The following is an 18,007-nucleotide window of genomic DNA, read 5'->3' on the forward strand; positions in this document are numbered from 1 at the left end:
ATATAGCCACCACTAGAGGGAGCTCACTACATACAGATTTATACAGTCACTACTAGGGGAGCTCACTACATATAGATTTATACAGCCACCACTAGGGGGAGCTCACTGCATACAGCTTTATACATCCACCACTAGAGGGAGCTCATTACAGCTTTATACATCCACCACTAGAGGGAGCTCATTACATACAGATTGATACAGCCACCACTAGAGAGAGCTCATTACATACAGATTTATACAGACACCACTAGAGGGAGCTCACTACATATAGATTTATACAGCCACCACTAGGGGGAGCTCATTACATACAACTTTATACATCCACCACTAGAGGGAGCTCATTACATACAGATTATACAGCCACCACTAGGGGGAGTTCACTACATACAGATTATACAGCCACCACTAGGGGGAGCTCACTACATACAGATTTATACAGCCACCACTAGGGGGAGCTCACTACATACAGATTTATACAGCCACCACTAGAGAGAGCTCACTACATACAGATTATACAGTCACCACTAGAGGGAGCTCACTACATACAGATTTATACAGCCACCACTAGAGGGAGCTCACTACATACAGATTAAGCCGCCAACTCTAGAGATCTCACTACATACAGATTTATACAGCCACCACTAGAGGGAGCTCACTACATATAGATTTATACAGCCATCACTAGGGGGAGCTCACTACATATAGATTTATACAGCCACCACTAGGGGGAGCTCACTACATATAGATCTATACAGCCAGCACTAGGGGGAGCTCACTACATACAGATTATACAGCCACCACTAGAGAGAGCTCACTACATACAGATTTATATAGGCATCACTAGGTGGAGCTCACTACATATAGATCTATACAGCCAGCACTAGGGGGAGCTCACTACATATAGATTTATACAGCCACCACTAGGGGGAGCTCACTACATATAGACCTATACAGCCACCACTAGAGGGAGCTCACTACATACAGATTTATATAGCCACCACTAGAGGGAGCTCACTACATACAGATTTATACAGTCACTACTAGGGGAGCTCACTACATATAGATTTATACAGCCACCACTAGGGGGAGCTCACTGCATACAGCTTTATACATCCACCACTAGAGGGAGCTCATTACAGCTTTATACATCCACCACTAGAGGGAGCTCATTACATACAGATTGATACAGCCACCACTAGAGAGAGCTCATTACATACAGATTTATACAGACACCACTAGAGGGAGCTCACTACATATAGATTTATACAGCCACCACTAGGGGGAGCTCATTACATACAGCTTTATACATCCACCACTAGAGGGAGCTCATTACATACAGCTTTATACGTCCACCACTAGAGGGAGCTCATTACATACAGATTGATACAGCCACCACTAGAGAGCGCTCATTACATACAGCTTTATACGTCCACCACTAGAGGGAGCTCATTACATACAGATTGATACAGCCACCACTAGAGAGAGCTCATTACATACAGATTTATACAGACACCACTAGAGGGAGCTCACTACATACAGATTATACAGCCACCACTAGGTGGAGTTCACTACATACTGATTATACAGCCACCACTAGGGGGAGCTCATTACATACAGATTTATACAGCCACCACTAGAGGGAGCTCACTACATAAGATTTATACTGCCACCACTAGAGTGAGCTCACTACATACAGATTTATACTGCCACCACTAGGGGGAGCTCACTACATACAGATTTATACAGCAACCACTAGAGGGAGCTCACTACATACAGATTTATACAGCCACCACTAGGGGGAGCTCACTACATACAGATTTATACAGCCACCACTAGGGGGAGCTCACTACATACAGATTTATACAGCCACCACTAGAGGGAGCTCATTACATACAGATTTATACAGACACCACTAGAGGGAGCTCAATACATACAGATTATACAGCCACCACTAGGGGGAGTTCACTACATACTGATTATACAGCCACTACTAGGGGGAGCTCATTACATACAGATTTATACAGCCACCACTAGAGGGAGCTCACTACATACAGATTTATACTGCCACCACTAGAGTGAGCTCACTACGTACAGATTTATACAGCCGCCACTAGGGGGAGCTCACTACGTACAGATTTAAACAGCAACCACTAGAGGGAGCTCACTACGTACAGATTTATACAGCCACCACTAGGGGGAGCTCACTACATACAGATTTATACAGCCACCACTAGGGGGAGCTCACTACATATAGATTTATACAGCCACCACTAGGGGGAGCTCACTACATACAGATTTATACAGCCACCACTAGAGGAAGCTCACTACATACAGATTTATACAGCCACCACTAGAGGAAGCTCACTACATACAGATTTATACAGCCACCACTAGAGGGAGCTCACTACATACAGATTTATACAGCCACCACTAGGGGGAGCTCACTACATACTGATTTATACAGCCACCACTAGAGGGAGCTCACTACATATAGATTTATACAGCCACCACTAGGGGGAGCTCACTACATACTGATTTATACAGCCACCACTAGAGGGAGCTCACTACATACAGATTTATACAGCCACCACTAGAGGGAGCTCACTACATACAGATTTATACAGCCACCACTAGAGGGAGCTCACTACATACAGATTTATACAGCCACCACTAGAGGGAGCTCACTACATACAGATTTATACAGCCACCACTAGAGGGAGCTCACTACATACAGATTTATACAGCCACCACTAGAGGGAGCTCACTACATACAGATTTATACAGCCACCACTAGGGGGAGCTCACTACATACAGATTTATATAGCCACCACTAGGGGGGGGGGCTCACTACATACAAATTTATATAGCCACCACTAGGGGGGGGCTCACTACATACAGATTTATACACCCACCACTAGGGGGAGCTCACTACATACAGATTTATACAGCCACCACTAGGGGGGGGGGCTCACTACATACAGATTTATACAGCCACCACTAGGGGGAGCTCATTACATGCAGATTATTATTATTATTATAGCACCATTCATTCCATGGCGCTTTACATGTGATAAGGATATACATAGCCCAAACATTTACATAATCTTAACAAAACGAGTCAGCGACTGGTACAGGAGGAGCGAGGACCCTGCCCGCGAGGGCTCACAGTCTACAAGGGATGGGTGAGGATACAGTAGGTGAGGGTAGAGGAGATCATGCAGTAATGTGGGGGAGCGGTGGTTACTGCAGGTTGTAGGCTTGTAGGAAGAGGTAGGTGTTCAGGTTTCTTTTGAAGGTTTCCACGGTAGGAGTCTGATGTGTTGGGGTAGAGAGTTCCAGAGTAGGGGGGATGCATGGGAGAAATCTTGTATGCGATTGTGGGAAGAGGAGATAAGAGGAGAGTAGAGAAGCAGATCTTGTGAGGATCGGAGGTTGCGTGCAGGTATGTACCGGGAGAGTAGGTCACAGATGTATGGGGGAGACAGGTTGTGAATGGCTTTGTATGCTGTGGTTAGGGTTTTGAACTGGAGTCTCTGGGCAATGGGGAGCCAGTGAAGGGATTGACAGAGGGGGGAGGCTGGGGAATAGCGGGGGGACAGGTGGATTAGTCGGGCAGCAGAGTTTAGGATAGATTGGAGGGGTGCAAGAGTGTTGGAAGGGAGGCCACAGAGCAGGAGGTTGCAGTAGTCAAGGCGGGAGATGATGAGGGCGCGCACTAGTGTTTTTGCAGATTCATGGTTGAGGAATGCACGGATCCGGGAGATATTTTTGAGTTGGAGTCGGCAGGAAGTGGAAAGGGCTTGGATATGTGGTTTGAAGAAGAGATCAGAGTCCAGGGTTACCCCAAGGCAGCGAACTTGTGGGACTGGGGAGAGTGGGCAGCCATTGACATTGATGGATAGGTCAGATGGGGGGGGTGAATGAGAGGGTGGAAAGATGATGAACTCTGTTTTATCCATTTTGAGTTTTAGAAATCTGGCAGAGAAGAAGGATGCGATGGCGGACAGACATTGTGGGATTTTGGTTAGTAGGGAGGTGATATCGGGTCCAGAGAGGTAGATCTGTGTGTCATCAGCATAGAGGTGATAATGAAAGCCGTGAGACTCTATGAGCTATCCCAGGCCGAAGGTGTAGATGGAGAAGAGCAGGGGTCCTAGAACTGAACCTTGGGGGACACCGACAGATAGGGGGCGAGATGAGGAGGTGGTGCGTGAGTGGGACACGCTGAATGTCCTGTCTGTTAAGTATGAGGAGATCCAGGATAGGGCCAAGTCTGTGATGCCAAGAGATGAATCTGTAGTAAGAGGGAATGGTCCACTGTGTCGAAGGCAGATGACAGGTCTAGGAGGAGGAGGACGGAGTAGTGTCGCTTGGATTTGGCGGTTAGTAGGTCGTTGGTGACTTTGGTCAGGGCAGTTTCAGTCAAGTGATGCGGTCGGAAGCCAGATTGCAGGCGGTCGAAGAGGGAGCAGGAGGAGAGGTGGGAGGACAGCTCAGAATGGACATGTTGTTCTAGTAGTTTTGAGGCAAAGGGGAGAAGTGATATGGGGCGGTAGCTAGTCAGAGAGGATGGGTCAAGGGAGGGCTTTTTGAGGATGGGTGTGATTGCGGCATGTTTGAAACATGAGGGGAAGACACCGGTTGTTAGTGACAGGTTGAAGAGGTGGGTTAGGGTTGGGATGAAGACTGTGGTAAGGTTAGGGATGAGGTGGGATGGGATTGGGTCAAGTTCGCAGGTGGTGAGGTGTGATTTGGAGAGTAAAGAGGAGACGTGACCTTCTGTAATGGTGGAAAAGTAGGGGTTTGGAGGAGGAAGGTTGAGTAGATATGAGGAGGGGTTGTGTGGGCTTTAGGCAAAAGCTTTGTCTGATGGTGTCAATCTTCTGCTTGAAGAATGAGGCAAAGTCTTCGGCTGAGATGAGAGAAGAGGGAGCAGGTGCTGGGGGGCGAAGGAGAGAATTGAAAGTGTTAAATAGCTGTTTAGGGTTGTGAGATAGGGAGGATATGAGAGATGAGAAGTAGGTTTGTTTTGCTGTAGTGAGCGCGGACTTGAAGATAGCGAGGGATTGTTTGAATGCGATGAAGTGCTCGATGGAGTGAGACCTTTTCCATCTCCGCTCCGCAACCCTGGAGGCCCGTCGCAGTTCTTTGGGAAGTTTGGTGTATCAGGGTTGCCTGTTGATTGTGTGAGATTTGGTATGTGTGAGAGGGGCGATCGAGTCGAGAGCTGCAGCTATTGTGGTGTTATATGAAGCGGCAGCAACATCTGCATTGTGTAAGGAATTTGTCTGTAAGAGGGAGGAGGGATTCAGAGAGTGAGTGTAGCTCAAGGTGTTTGAGGTTTCTGCGAGCGTGTGTAAGTTTGTGGAGTGGGGATTGTGCACCTGGAGAGGAGAGGGTAGAGAATGTGAGGAGGTTATGGTCAGAGAGAGAGAGAGGTGAGTTAGAGAGGTTAGATAGGGAACAGAGGCGGGTGAAGATGAGGTCCAGTGTGTGGCCATCTTTGTGAGTGGCTGCGGAAGACCATTGAGCAAGGCCGAAGGAGGAAGTGAGGGATAGAAGCTTAGAGACAGATGAGTGGGAAGTGTCAATGGGGATGTTGAAGTCACCCATTATGATAGTGGGGATGTCAGCGGAAACGAAGTGAAGCAGCCAGGTGGTGAAGTGGTCTAAGAAAGTGGTGGCTAGCCCAGGGGTTCGGTAAATGACGGCCAGTTGTAGGTCAGAGGGGGAATAGATGCGCACACAGTGCACCTCAAAAGAGGGGAGTGTAACGGAGGGTGGCAGTGATATTTGGGTGAAAGCGCAGGTATCTGACAGGAGAAAACCTACGCCTCCACCATGTTTGCCATTGGGGCGGGGGGTGTGGGAAAGGTGGAATCCGCCATACGAAAGTGCAGCTGGGGAGGCTGTGTCAGAGGGGGTGAGCCAGGTTTCAGTGATGCCGAGGAAGGAGAGTTTGTTAGTAATGAAAAGGCCGTGGATGTAGGAAAGTTTCTGGCAGACGGAGCGAGCGTTCCATAGAGCTCCTGTTAGTGCAACTGAGGAAGTGGGGATTAGTTGGATGGGTATGAGGTTAGAAGGGTTGCGACAGTTTGTGGAAGGTCGTGGATAGAATGTAGAAGTAAATGTGGGGATATGGCGAGGAGGAGCAGGATTTGGAGAGATATCTCCAGCAGTGAGGAGGAGCAGAGAAAGTGTTAGCAGGTGGGAGCAAGAGAGAGCATCAGGTGGCTGTCTGTGTTTGGAGATCCAGGATTGAATGTTAAGGAATAATTCTGAGGAGGAGGTGAGATGAATGGGGAGGATGAAAGGAGAGATGAACATTTCGTTACTAGGTGTAGGGATTTGAAGGGTTACTAGAAAGTGGAGGACTATAGAGGAAAAAGTGAGAGCTAACAGAAACATAGTTAAAAGAGAGTAAGTGGTCAAAGTGTTGGTTACTTGACTCCTGCCCTCACTAACTGCCTCTGAAATAACTGCCACTTATCTCCGAAGCCACTTTGCACAAGAAGAAGCGTGCACAACCCAGCATGCGTGCACCCCTTAAAGAGCTTCTAAATATATAGGGCACACTAAACCATCAGGTGAGGGGCATTGTGGGAGCTGCTTGTGGCTAAATTAGCAGCTGCTCACCTCACCAGGAGATGGCTGGGTGATCAAAGACAGGGCTAGGGCTCTGCAGTTTAGCACCTCTAAACATCAGATAAAATCTACAGTGGGGAAAGGACAGACATATGTGAGTATTGAGTGGAAAGGGACAGACATATGTGAGTATTGAGTGGAAAGGGACAGATAGAGGAGAAATATCAAGCGGAGAATTCTACCAGTGAGGTGAATCAGGGGAGCAGAGCATTAGATGGCGGCATATACAGCAAGCAGAGGAATTGTGCAGGAGAAGAGATTTATACAGTCACCACTAGAGGGAGCTCACTACATACAGATCTATACCGCCACCACTAGAGGGAGATCATTACATACAGATTTATACAGCTGCCACTAGAGGGAGCTCACTACATACAGATTTATACAGCTGCCAATAGAGGGAGCTCATTACATACAGATTTATACAGTCACCACTAGGGGGAGTGCAATACATACAGATTTATACAGCTGGCACTAGAGGGAGCTCACTACATACAGATTTATACAGTCACCACTAGGGGGAGCGCAATACATACAGATTTATACAGCTGCCACTAGAGGGAGCTCACTACATACAGATTTATACAGCCACCACTAGAGGGAGCTCACTACATACAGATTTATACAGCCACCACTAGAGGGAGCTCAGTACATACAGATTTATACAGCCTCCACTAGAGGGAGCTCACTACATACAGATTTATACAGCCACCACTAGGGGGAGCTCACTACATACAGATTTATACAGCCACCACTAGGGGGAGCTCACTACATACAGATTTATACACCCACCACTAGAGGGAGCTCACTACATACAGATTTATACAGCCACCACTAGGGGGAGCTCACTACATACAGATTTATACAGCCACCACTAGGGGGAGCTCACTACATACAGATTTATACAGCCACCACTAGGGGGAGCTCACTACATACAGATTTATACAGCCACCACTAGGGGGAGCTCACTACATACAGATTTATACAGCCACCACTAGGGGGAGCTCACTACATACAGATTTATACAGCTGCCACTAGAGGGAGCTCACTGCATACAGATTTATACAGCTGCCACTAGAGAGAGCTCACTACATACAGATTTATACAGCTGCCACTAGAGAGAGCTCACTACATACAGATTTATACAGCCACCACTAGGGGGAGCTCACTACATACAGATTTATACAGCCACCACTAGGGGGAGCTCACTACATACAGATTTATACAGCTGCCACTAGAGGGAGCTCACTGCATACAGATTTATACAGCTGCCACTAGAGGGAGCTCAATGAATATATATTTATACATTCCCTATTTATTTGCAGCATAAACATGTGTGCAGTTTACTCCCCCTAGTGGCTGACTATTTGTCTCAACTGCATTTAATGTAGCCTATTCTATGTTGTGCTGATAGTTTGTCTCAATGTATCAGAGCAGTCCAGGTAACATGTATTGCCCTAGATTTACACAGTCCAGTCACATATTCTAGTGTTTCTTTTGTTGTTTGCCCTAGAAGAACTAAGTGACCCGAACACATAATGAGCACTTGGGCTCGTGTCGGACTCGTGGGCTCCATCTTTTACTGTCTGCACAAGAAAAGAGCTGCGTTTGCCGATGCACAGAAAGTCACAGGGCAGCAAGGCGTAGAGAGTCGGGACTACGAGCTAAAGCTGGTGCAGGTTGTCTTTCGCCATGGAGCTCGGACACCTCTGAAGGAAATCCCACACAATGAGCAGGTATGATGAGAAGCCATGTCCTCCCCTGAAGGAACAGGTGCTGAGATCTGTAAAATAAGGGTAAGAACGCCCTCTGCTGGCTACAAGTGTAATAGCAGCTGACTATATCTGTATATCACCCTCTGCTGGCTACAAGTGTAATAGCAGCTGAGTATATCTGTATCTCGCTCTCTGCTGGCTACAAGTGTAATAGCAGCTGACTATATCTGTATATCGCCCTCTGCTGGCTACAAGTGTAATAGCAGCTGACTATATCTGTATATCACCCTCTGCTGGCTACAAGTGTAATAGCAGCTGAGTATATCTGTATCTCGCTCTGCTGGCTACAAGTGTAATAGCAGCTGAGTATATCTGTATATCGCCCTCTGCTGGCTACAAGTGTAACAGCAGCTGAGTATATCTGTATATCGCCCTCTGCTGGCTACAAGTGTAATAGCAGCTGAGTATATCTGTATATCGCCCTCTGCTGGCTACAAGTGTAATAGCAGCTGAGTATATCTGTATATCGCCCTCTGCTGGCTACAGAGGGTTTCATGTCTCGTGTCCTGAAACGCTGAAGATGACCAATCACATGTCTAGTCCCCAGCACAATGTCCTTTATTTCACAGGTGGAGTGGTCACCAACTCTCCTGGACGCCCCTGATCACACACAGTTTAATTACAGGGTCACTGATCTGTTGGGGGGGCCCAAACCCCCGTCCCCATTCGAGGAGCGGTACAGATCACACAGGCTGAAGGTAAATATATCCTGATACTTGTACGTCCTGTATTACCCACTTACTGATCTCCAATATACGGCGGGTCTAGTGGGGTGTTTCCGGTGTACGGCGGGTCTAGTGGGGTGTTTCCGGTATACGGCGGGTCTAGTGGGGTGTTTCCGGTGTACGGCGGGTCTAGTGGGGTGTTTCCGGTGTACAGCGGGTCTAGTGGGGTGTTTCCGGTGTACGGCGGGTCTAGTGGGGTGTGTACGGCGGGTCTAGTGGGGTGTGTACGGCGGGTCTAGTGGGGGGTTTCCGGTGTACGGCGGGTCTAGTGGGGGGTTTCCGATGTACGGCGGGTCTAGTGGGGGGTTTCCGGTGTACGGCGGGCCCTGTGGGGGGTTACCGGTACCCTGAGGTTCATATCTACTTATATAAGTATTGCAGTGGTTCAGGGTTGATGGCGCTCACAACACACAGCACTGATATTATACGTCGCGCCCTTATGTTTGGGCCCCTGTAGTCGCACAGATCCTCTAGTGATGACTGTGACATTGTGTGCGGCCCCTCATACAGGATCTCCATGCGGCTGCGGCTCGACCGCGACCTTTCCCTGGACAGCGGTCTCATGAGCAGAGACGGCTTTGTGCAGTTGCTGCGTCGCAGCACAATACAGGGGAATGGAAGCAGTTGGATCTTTCACAACGTGCCGCGGTTCCCTACTAGTCAGTGTGACGCCATTCACCTGCGTCATGCCGCCATGTAGCAGCACAGCACCATCTTGTGTTGTGGCTGTAGCCCCTCTGCCTCACCCTCCCCATGGTCCTGACAGCTCCTTCTCCCGCAGGGCGGCACCTTCCCCGGACAGCTCACCACTATCGGGATGCAGCAGATGTTCTCCCTCGGGGCCAGAATTCGGAAGGACTATGTGGAGGAGCGGAGATTTATCTCACCGGAGTTTAAAGCATCGGAGGTCTAGTAAGTTTCCAGAAAATGGATATTTCTTATATTCAAGGAAAACTGATAATCCGTGATCCCTCCGCTGAGTCCTGGTGTTTGCGGGAGAGTGATGTCTGTGACCTGCAGAGTCAGGGAGAAGAGCTCCCGTAACACCGGGACCCACCACTGGGGTATACTCACTCACCGTCTCTTCCTTCTTTCCTTACATCTATTTTCCATTGGCTCCTCCGCTCTCCTGATGATGATCACCGAAGGTCAAGGGCTTCATGTAACAAACTTTGCTTAAATCAGTAATACAAGTGACTGTAAGAAACTTTGGAATATATCTTATCAGAGAAATTTGCTTCATGCGCCACTTATGAGCCATTTCTCCTTCTCCCCCAGACTCACAAACTCATCATTCACTCAGAAATTTAGGTTAAATCTGGGTCAAAATTAAACTCACTGCCAGCCCACTGAGGGATCAGATTACAGTTGACTATTGAAGTCTGTGGAGAAGCAGTTACAGAGAGACAGATTACATTGTTCTGGATTCACAGCTACACTGTTTAGTACTGCTGTGTAATGTCCTCTGTGCTGTTTTATTTTACCTAGAGCTGGATTCGCAGTTACATTTCTCAGTAGTGCTGTTTAATTTCTTTGATGCTACTGCTGATTTCTAATAAGTTTTTTATTTTACTCAGAGTCAGGTTCACAGCTACATTTCTCAGTACTGCTGTGCAATATCCTCCATTCAGCAGCTTTCTCTAATAAGTGGTCTTTTTTTTAGCCAAATTTGGATTCACAGTTTAATTTCTTAGTAGTGCTGTGTAATGTCTTGGATGCTGCTGCCGCTTTCTAATAAGTGTTTTTTATCTTACCAAGAGCTAGATTCACATCTACATTTCTCAGTACTGCTGTGCAATGTTCTCCATGCTGGTACTATAGAATAAGTATTTTATTTTACCCAGAGCTGAATTTCCAGTTACATTTCTCAGTAGTGCTGGATTCACAGTTACACTTCTTAGTACTGCTGTGTAATGTCTTTCATGCTACTACTGCTTTCTAATAAGTGTTTATTTTACCCAGAGCCGGACTCACAGCTACATTTCACAGTACTTCAGTGCAATGCTTTCCATGCTGGTGCTATCTAATAAGTGTTTTCTTTTACCCAGAGCTGGATTCACAGTTACATTTCTCAGTATTTGTGCAATGTCCTCCACGCTGCTGCTTTCTAATAAGTGTTTTATTTATCCAAATCTAGACTCGCAGTTTAATTTCTTAGAACTGCTGTGTAATATTCTCCATGCTGCTGCCACTTTCTAATAAGTCTTTTCTTTTACCCAGAGATGGATTCACAGTTACATTTCTCAGAATTGCTAGATTTACAGTTGCGTTTCTCAGTACTGGTGTGCAATGTCTTCCATGCTACTGCTGGCTTCTAATAAGTGTTTTATTTCACCCAAAGCTGGATTCACACCTACACTGCTCCGTACTAGTGTATAATGTCCTCCATGCTGGTGTTCTCTCTCACTCAGTGCTGGATTCACACCTACACTGCTCAGCACTAGTGTATAATGTCCTCCATGCTGGTGATCTCTCTCACCCAGTGCTGGATTCACACCTACACTGCTCAGCACTAGTGTATAATGTCCTCCATGCTGGTGTTCTCTCTCACCCAGTGCTGGATTCACACCCACACTGCTCAGTGTTGCTGGATAATGTCTTCCATGCTGGTGTTCTCTCTCACCCAGTGCTGGATTCACACCTACACTGCTCAGCACTAGTGTATAATGTCCTCCATGCTGGTGTTCTCTCTCACCCAGTGCTGGATTCACACCTACACTGCTCCGTACTAGTGTATAATGTCCTCCATGCTGGTGTTCTCTCTCACCCACTGCTGGATTCACACCTACACTGCTCAGCACTAGTGTATAATGTCCTCCATGCTGGTGTTCTCTCTCACCCAGTGCTGGATTCACACCTACACTGCTCCGTACTAGTGTATAATGTCCTCCATGCTGGTGTTCTCTCTCACCCAGTGCTGGATTCACACCCACACTGCTCAGTGTTGCTGTATAAGTCCTCCATGCTGGTGTTCTCTCTCACCCAGTGCTGGATTCACACCTACACTGCTCCGTACTAGTGTATAATGTCTTCCATGCTGGTGATCTCTCTCACCCAGTGCTGGATTCACACCTACACTGCTCAGCACTAGTGTATAATGTCCTCCATGCTGGTGTTCTCTCTCACCCAGTGCTGGATTCACACCTACACTGCTCAGCACTAGTGTATAATGTCCTCCATGCTGGTGTTCTCTCTCACCCAGTGCTGGATTCACACCTACACTGCTCCGTACTAGTGTATAATGTCCTCCATGCTGGTGTTCTCTCTCACCCAGTGCTGGATTCACACCTACACTGCTCCGTACTAGTGTATAATGTCCTCCATGCTGGTGTTCTCTCTCACCCAGTGCTGGATTCACACCCACACTGCTCAGTGTTGCTGGATAATGTCTTCCATGCTGGTGTTCTCTCTCACCCAGTGCTGGATTCACACCTACACTGCTCCGTACTAGTGTATAATGTCCTCCATGCTGGTGTTCTCTCTCACCCAGTGCTGGATTCACACCCACACTGCTCAGCACTAGTGTATAATGTCCTCCATGCTGGTGATCTCTCTCACCCAGTGCTGGATTCACACCCACACTGCTCAGCACTAGTGTATAATGTCCTCCATGCTGGTGTTCTCTCTCACCCAGTGCTGGATTCACACCTACACTGCTCCGTACTAGTGTATAATGTCCTCCATGCTGGTGTTCTCTCTCACCCAGTGCTGGATTCACACCCACACTGCTCAGTGTTGCTGGATAATGTCTTCCATGCTGGTGTTCTCTCTCACCCAGTGCTGGATTCACACCTACACTGCTCCGTACTAGTGTATAATGTCCTCCATGCTGGTGTTCTCTCTCACCCAGTGCTGGATTCACACCCACACTGCTCAGCACTAGTGTATAATGTCCTCCATGCTGGTGATCTCTCTCACCCAGTGCTGGATTCACACCCACACTGCTCAGCACTAGTGTATAATGTCCTCCATGCTGGTGTTCTCTCTCACCCAGTGCTGGATTCACACCTACACTGCTCCGTACTAGTGTATAATGTCCTCCATGCTGGTGTTCTCTCTCACCCAGTGCTGGATTCACACCTACACTGCTCCGTACTAGTGTATAATGTCCTCCATGCTGGTGTTCTCTCTCACCCAGTGCTGGATTCACACCCACACTGCTCAGTGTTGCTGGATAATGTCTTCCATGCTGGTGTTCTCTCTCACCCAGTGCTGGATTCACACCCACACTGCTCAGTGTTGCTGGATAATGTCTTCCATGCTGGTGTTCTCTCTCACCCAGTGCTGGATTCACACCTACACTGCTCAGTGTTGCTGTATAATGTCCTCCATGTGCTAATTAAGCGACTGGCGAGCAGGAACCCTTCATGTCTGTGTGTGCTGTGTATGGGAGACATCATAGTAGCTTGTCTTCACCCAGAAGCTTAGAGATAGATATTGCAGAGGGGAGAAAACCTGGTGAATGTGCAGGATGCAAGTCATATAACGGGTAGAAAGTGTTATTCCTCCTGTTCTCAGCAGTAAATGACAGATTATTCTCTTACCTTTCAGCGTCCGCTCCACTAACATAGTCCGTAATCTGGAGTCAGCGCGGTGTTTGCTGGCCGGACTCTTCCAGCAGCGACAAGAAGGTGAGGGCTCTGTATCTGATACACATCGTACTATAGATCAGTGGTCCGCAGCGTTGGTATTATATTAGGGGGGCACTCTTTGTATATCATGTCTGACTTTTCTTACAGGACCCGTTACTATAGTCACATCTGACGCCGACAGTGAAATCCTGTACCCCAATTATCACGGCTGCAAGGGGCTAAAACAACTGACCAGGTGACCCGTCCGCGAGATGTCCTGTATAGTTGGGGAGGGGGGTAGGGTGGGGGTTATATATGGGAGCAGCCATATTAGACCTTACCCCTCTGTCTGACAGAGGGAACATTTGGAGACGCAGTTCTTCATTGGCGGATTCAGTACAGGAGGAAGTAGCTAACTTCTTCTCCTAGAAATCAGTGTAACATCCCTTTATGAGGCGTCAGTGTCTGGGCTTCCCGGATTCATCACATATATTTTTGATTTCGTATCTCCGCATTGGAACAAAAAGAGGAAACCATTTTCTTAGCGTTTGCAGATTCTATGTAATACGGGAAACCACGGCCGCATCCTCCAGACTGGAGACGACGCCGCGCGCAGTCCCGTCCCTGTGACCCGTGCTGGGGCCGTCACTGCAAACTCTGGATCGGTGGGCGTTCTAGTTCGGCTCCTCTATTTAGGGCCCCAACTAATAACTTTCCAGTCCACAGAATACTACTCCAGCATTCGTCACTCAGCTTTCTCTGTTTCCTGAATGGTATTTTCTGCTTTGGGAGCCACGGGTGCGTCGCTGTATAAGAACACACATTTGCCATTCAGGACTCCAGGAAAGGCGGCTGACAACCTTTCTTGTGCTCATTTAGGTGGTCGGCTTTCCCAAATTGCAGTTACATGGAAACAGTGCCACTCTGTGACTATATATGGCATTGCAAGCATGTGGATTTGAGCTGCAATACCAGATATAGCCACAGAGTGGCACTGTTTAAAAAAAAAAAATTGTTGGTAATCCCGGACAAGCCCTTGAAGCGGCCGCTAGTGCATGTATTGTATGCGGGTCTGACCTCCGGGTTGGACCGATGTGAGTGTCCATTGTGCTTTCTCTCAGTGGCCGCTTTTCTGACGCTTCCTCTCAGCCGGGGATGAAGGACGATCTGAAGAAACTTCAGCAGGACCTTCATATCGACAGCGCCCAGAAAGTGGACTTCTACTTACTGCTGGACAATCTGCTCGCTGAACAGGTCAGGACGGCAGATGTCCGGTTCCTCGTTGTTTGCAGATCTCTGCTGATCGCTGTGCTGTGATTAGTCCCGGGTTTTAAGTCTCTGATTGTTTCATAGTTTTAAGGATGAATGAAGACACAAGTCCTTCCATCTGTAATCTATCATGTCGATCCATTCACTGACAGCGAGCAGAGATTTGGAAGGTCGCCAGGAGCGGACCCTTCCGGCATGCAGTTATTAATGCGTTTTTATTAGAAGGCGTCTGTCGGGTAAACCGTCTGCAGCGCCGGGGAGGCGACTTTAAGACTTTTCCAGACTATTGTTGCTCCAGTTCTTCACACTAAATCCAATCAGATACTGCCCCCTCGGCCATGATGGGCGGTTGCACCTATGTAACAGTCACTGTCATCTGTCCCGAAATCTCACACTTGAGCTGTCTATTCCCAATGTATGTGCAATGCTCCCCAGACTGGAGTTCATTGCGCCGCACGTTCCCAGCACATGTTCACTTCTCTCCGTACTGGGGTCTAATGTGCCGTGCATCCTCAGCTCTGTATGTACCGGGGTCTAATGTGCCGTGCATCCTCAGCTCTGTATGTACCGGGGTCTAATGTGCCGTGCATCCTCAGCTCTGTATGTACCGGGGTCTAATGTGCCGTGCATCCTCAGTTCTGTATGTACCGGGGTCTAATGTGCCGTGCATCCTCAGCTCTGTATGTACCGGGGTCTAATGTGCCGTGCATCCTCAGCTCTGTATGTACCGGGGTCTAATGTGCCGTGCATCCTCAGTTCTGTATGTACCGGGGTCTAATGTGCCGTGCATCCTCAGCTCTGTATGTACCGGGGTCTAATGTGCCGGGCATCCTCAGCTCTGTATGTACCGGGGTCTAATGTGCCGTGCATCCTCAGCTCTGTATGTACCGGGGTCTAATGTGCCGTGCATCCTCAGTTCTGTATGTATCGGGGTCTAATGTGCCGGGCATCCTCAGCTCTGTATGTACCGGGGTCTAATGTGCCGTGCATCCTCAGTTCTGTATGTATCGGGGTCTAATGTGCCGGGCATCCTCAGTTCTGTATGTACCGGGGTCTAATGTGCCGGGCATCCTCAGTTCTGTATGTATCGGGGTCTAATGTGCCGGGCATCCTTAGCTCTGTATGTACCGGGGTCTAATGTGCCGGGCATCCTCAGTTCTGTATGTACCGGGGTCTAATGTGCCGGGCATCCTCAGCTCTGTATGTACCGGGGTCTAATGTGCCGGGCATCCTCAGCTCTGTATGTACCGGGGTCTAATGTGCCGTGCATCCTCAGCTCTGTATGTACCGGGGTCTAATGTGCCGTGCATCCTCAGCTCTGTATGTACCGGGGTCTAATGTGCCGTGCATCCTCAGCTCTGTATGTACCGGGGTCTAATGTGCCGTGCATCCTCAGCTCTGTATGTACTGGGGTCTAATGTGCCGTGCAACCTCAGCGTGTGCTCAGTTCTCTCTGTACTGGGGTCCGCTACGGCGTGCAGTCACCGCTCCCTGGCCGGGGTCCGCTGCGGCGTGCAGTCACCGCTCCCTGGCCGGGGTCCGCTGCGGCGTGCAGTCACCGCTCCCTGGCCGGGGTCCGCTGCGGCGTGCAGTCACCGCTCCCTGGCCCGGGGTCCGCTGCGGCGTGCAGTCACCGCTCCCTGGCCGGGGTCCGCTGCGGCGTGCAGTCACCGCTCCCTGGCCGGGGTCCGCTGCGGCGTGCAGTCACCTCTCCCTGGCCGGGGTCCGCTGCTGCGTGCAGTCACCTCTCCCTGGCCGGGGTCCGCTGCTGCGTGCAGTCACCTCTCCCTGGCCGGGGTCCGCTGCTGCGTGCAGTCACCTCTCCCTGGCCGGGGTCCGCTGCTGCGTGCAGTCACCTCTCCCTGGCCGGGGTCCGCTGCTGCGTGCAGTCACCGCTCCCTGGCCGGGGTCCGCTGCGCCGCCGTGCAGTCACCGCTCCCTGGCCGGGGTCCGCTGCGCCGCCGTGCAGTCACCGCTCCCTGGCCGGGGTCCGCTGCGCCGCCGTGCAGTCACCGCTCCCTGGCCGGGGTCCGCTGCGCCGCCGTGCAGTCACCGCTCCCTGGCCGGGGTCCGCTGCGCCGCCGTGCAGTCACCGCTCCCTGGCCGGGGTCCGCTGCGCCGCCGTGCAGTCACCGCTCCCTGGCCGGGGTCCGCTGCGCCGCCGTGCAGTCACCGCTCCGTGGCCGGGGTCCGCTGCGCCGCCGTGCAGTCACCGCTCCGTGGCCCGCTGCGCCGCCGTGCAGTCACCGCTCCCTGGCCGGGGTCCGCTGCGCCGCCGTGCAGTCTCCGCTCCCTGGCCGGGGTCCGCTGCTCCGCCGTGCAGTCACCGCCCCCTGGCCGGGGTCCGCTGCTCCGCCGTGCAGTCACCGCCCCCTGGCCGGGGTCCGCTGCTCCGCCGTGCAGTCACCGCCCCCTGGCCGGGGTCCGCTGCGCCGCCGTGCAGTCACCGCCCCCTGGCCGGGGTCCGCTGCGCCGCCGTGCAGTCACCGCCCCCTGGCCGGGGTCCGCTGCGCCGCCGTGCAGTCACCGCCCCCTGGCCGGGGTCCGCTGCGCCGCCGTGCAGTCACCGCCCCCTGGCCGGGGTCCGCTGCGCCGCCGTGCAGTCACCGCCCCCTGGCCGGGGTCCGCTGCGCCGCCGTGCAGTCACCGCCCCCTGGCCGGGGTCCGCTGCGCCGCCGTGCAGTCACCGCCCCCTGGCTGGGGTCCGATGCTCCGCCGTGCAGTCACCGCCCCCTGGCCGGGGTCCGATGCTCCGCCGTGCAGTCACCGCCCCCTGGCCGGGGTCCGCTGCGCCGCCGTGCAGTCACCGCTCCCTGGCCGGGGTCCGCTGCGCCGCCGTGCAGTCACCGCTCCCTGGCCGGGGTCCGCTGCGCCGCCGTGCAGTCACCGCTCCCTGGCCGGGGTCCGCTGCGCCGCCGTGCAGTCACCGCTCCCTGGCCGGGGTCCGCTGCGCCGCCGTGCAGTCACCGCTCCCTGGCCGGGGTCCGCTGCGCCGCCGTGCAGTCACCGCTCCCTGGCCGGG

General features: G+C 50.9%; 1 protein-coding gene across 4 annotated transcripts in view; it reads left to right on the top strand.

Annotated features, from left to right (window-relative positions):
* The window catches only part of ACP6 (acid phosphatase 6, lysophosphatidic), a 37,957-nt gene that overhangs the window by 14,248 nt on the left and 5,702 nt on the right, over positions 1–18,007 (top strand). For 2 of the 4 annotated variants that reach the window (XM_073668502.1, XM_073668501.1), the window contains exons 2-7: positions 8,162–8,381; positions 8,990–9,118; positions 9,927–10,057; positions 13,697–13,776; positions 13,885–13,972; positions 14,838–14,970. In XM_073668502.1, coding sequence (XP_073524603.1) covers positions 8,184–8,381; positions 8,990–9,118; positions 9,927–10,057; positions 13,697–13,776; positions 13,885–13,972; positions 14,838–14,970 — 759 coding nt within the window. In that variant the 5' untranslated portion in view covers positions 8,162–8,183. Of the gene's footprint in view, positions 1–8,158; positions 8,382–8,989; positions 9,119–9,926; positions 10,058–13,696; positions 13,777–13,884; positions 13,973–14,837; positions 14,971–18,007 lie in introns of all 4 variants that reach the window. The other 2 variants (XM_073668500.1, XM_073668499.1) reach the window with 1 other exon arrangement.

This window comes from Phyllobates terribilis, unplaced genomic scaffold, assembly GCF_046119375.1.
Source record: "Phyllobates terribilis strain yellow unplaced genomic scaffold, ASM4611937v1 Scaffold_2__4_contigs__length_985480577, whole genome shotgun sequence".
In the NCBI taxonomy this organism is placed as follows: Eukaryota; Metazoa; Chordata; class Amphibia; order Anura; family Dendrobatidae; genus Phyllobates; species Phyllobates terribilis.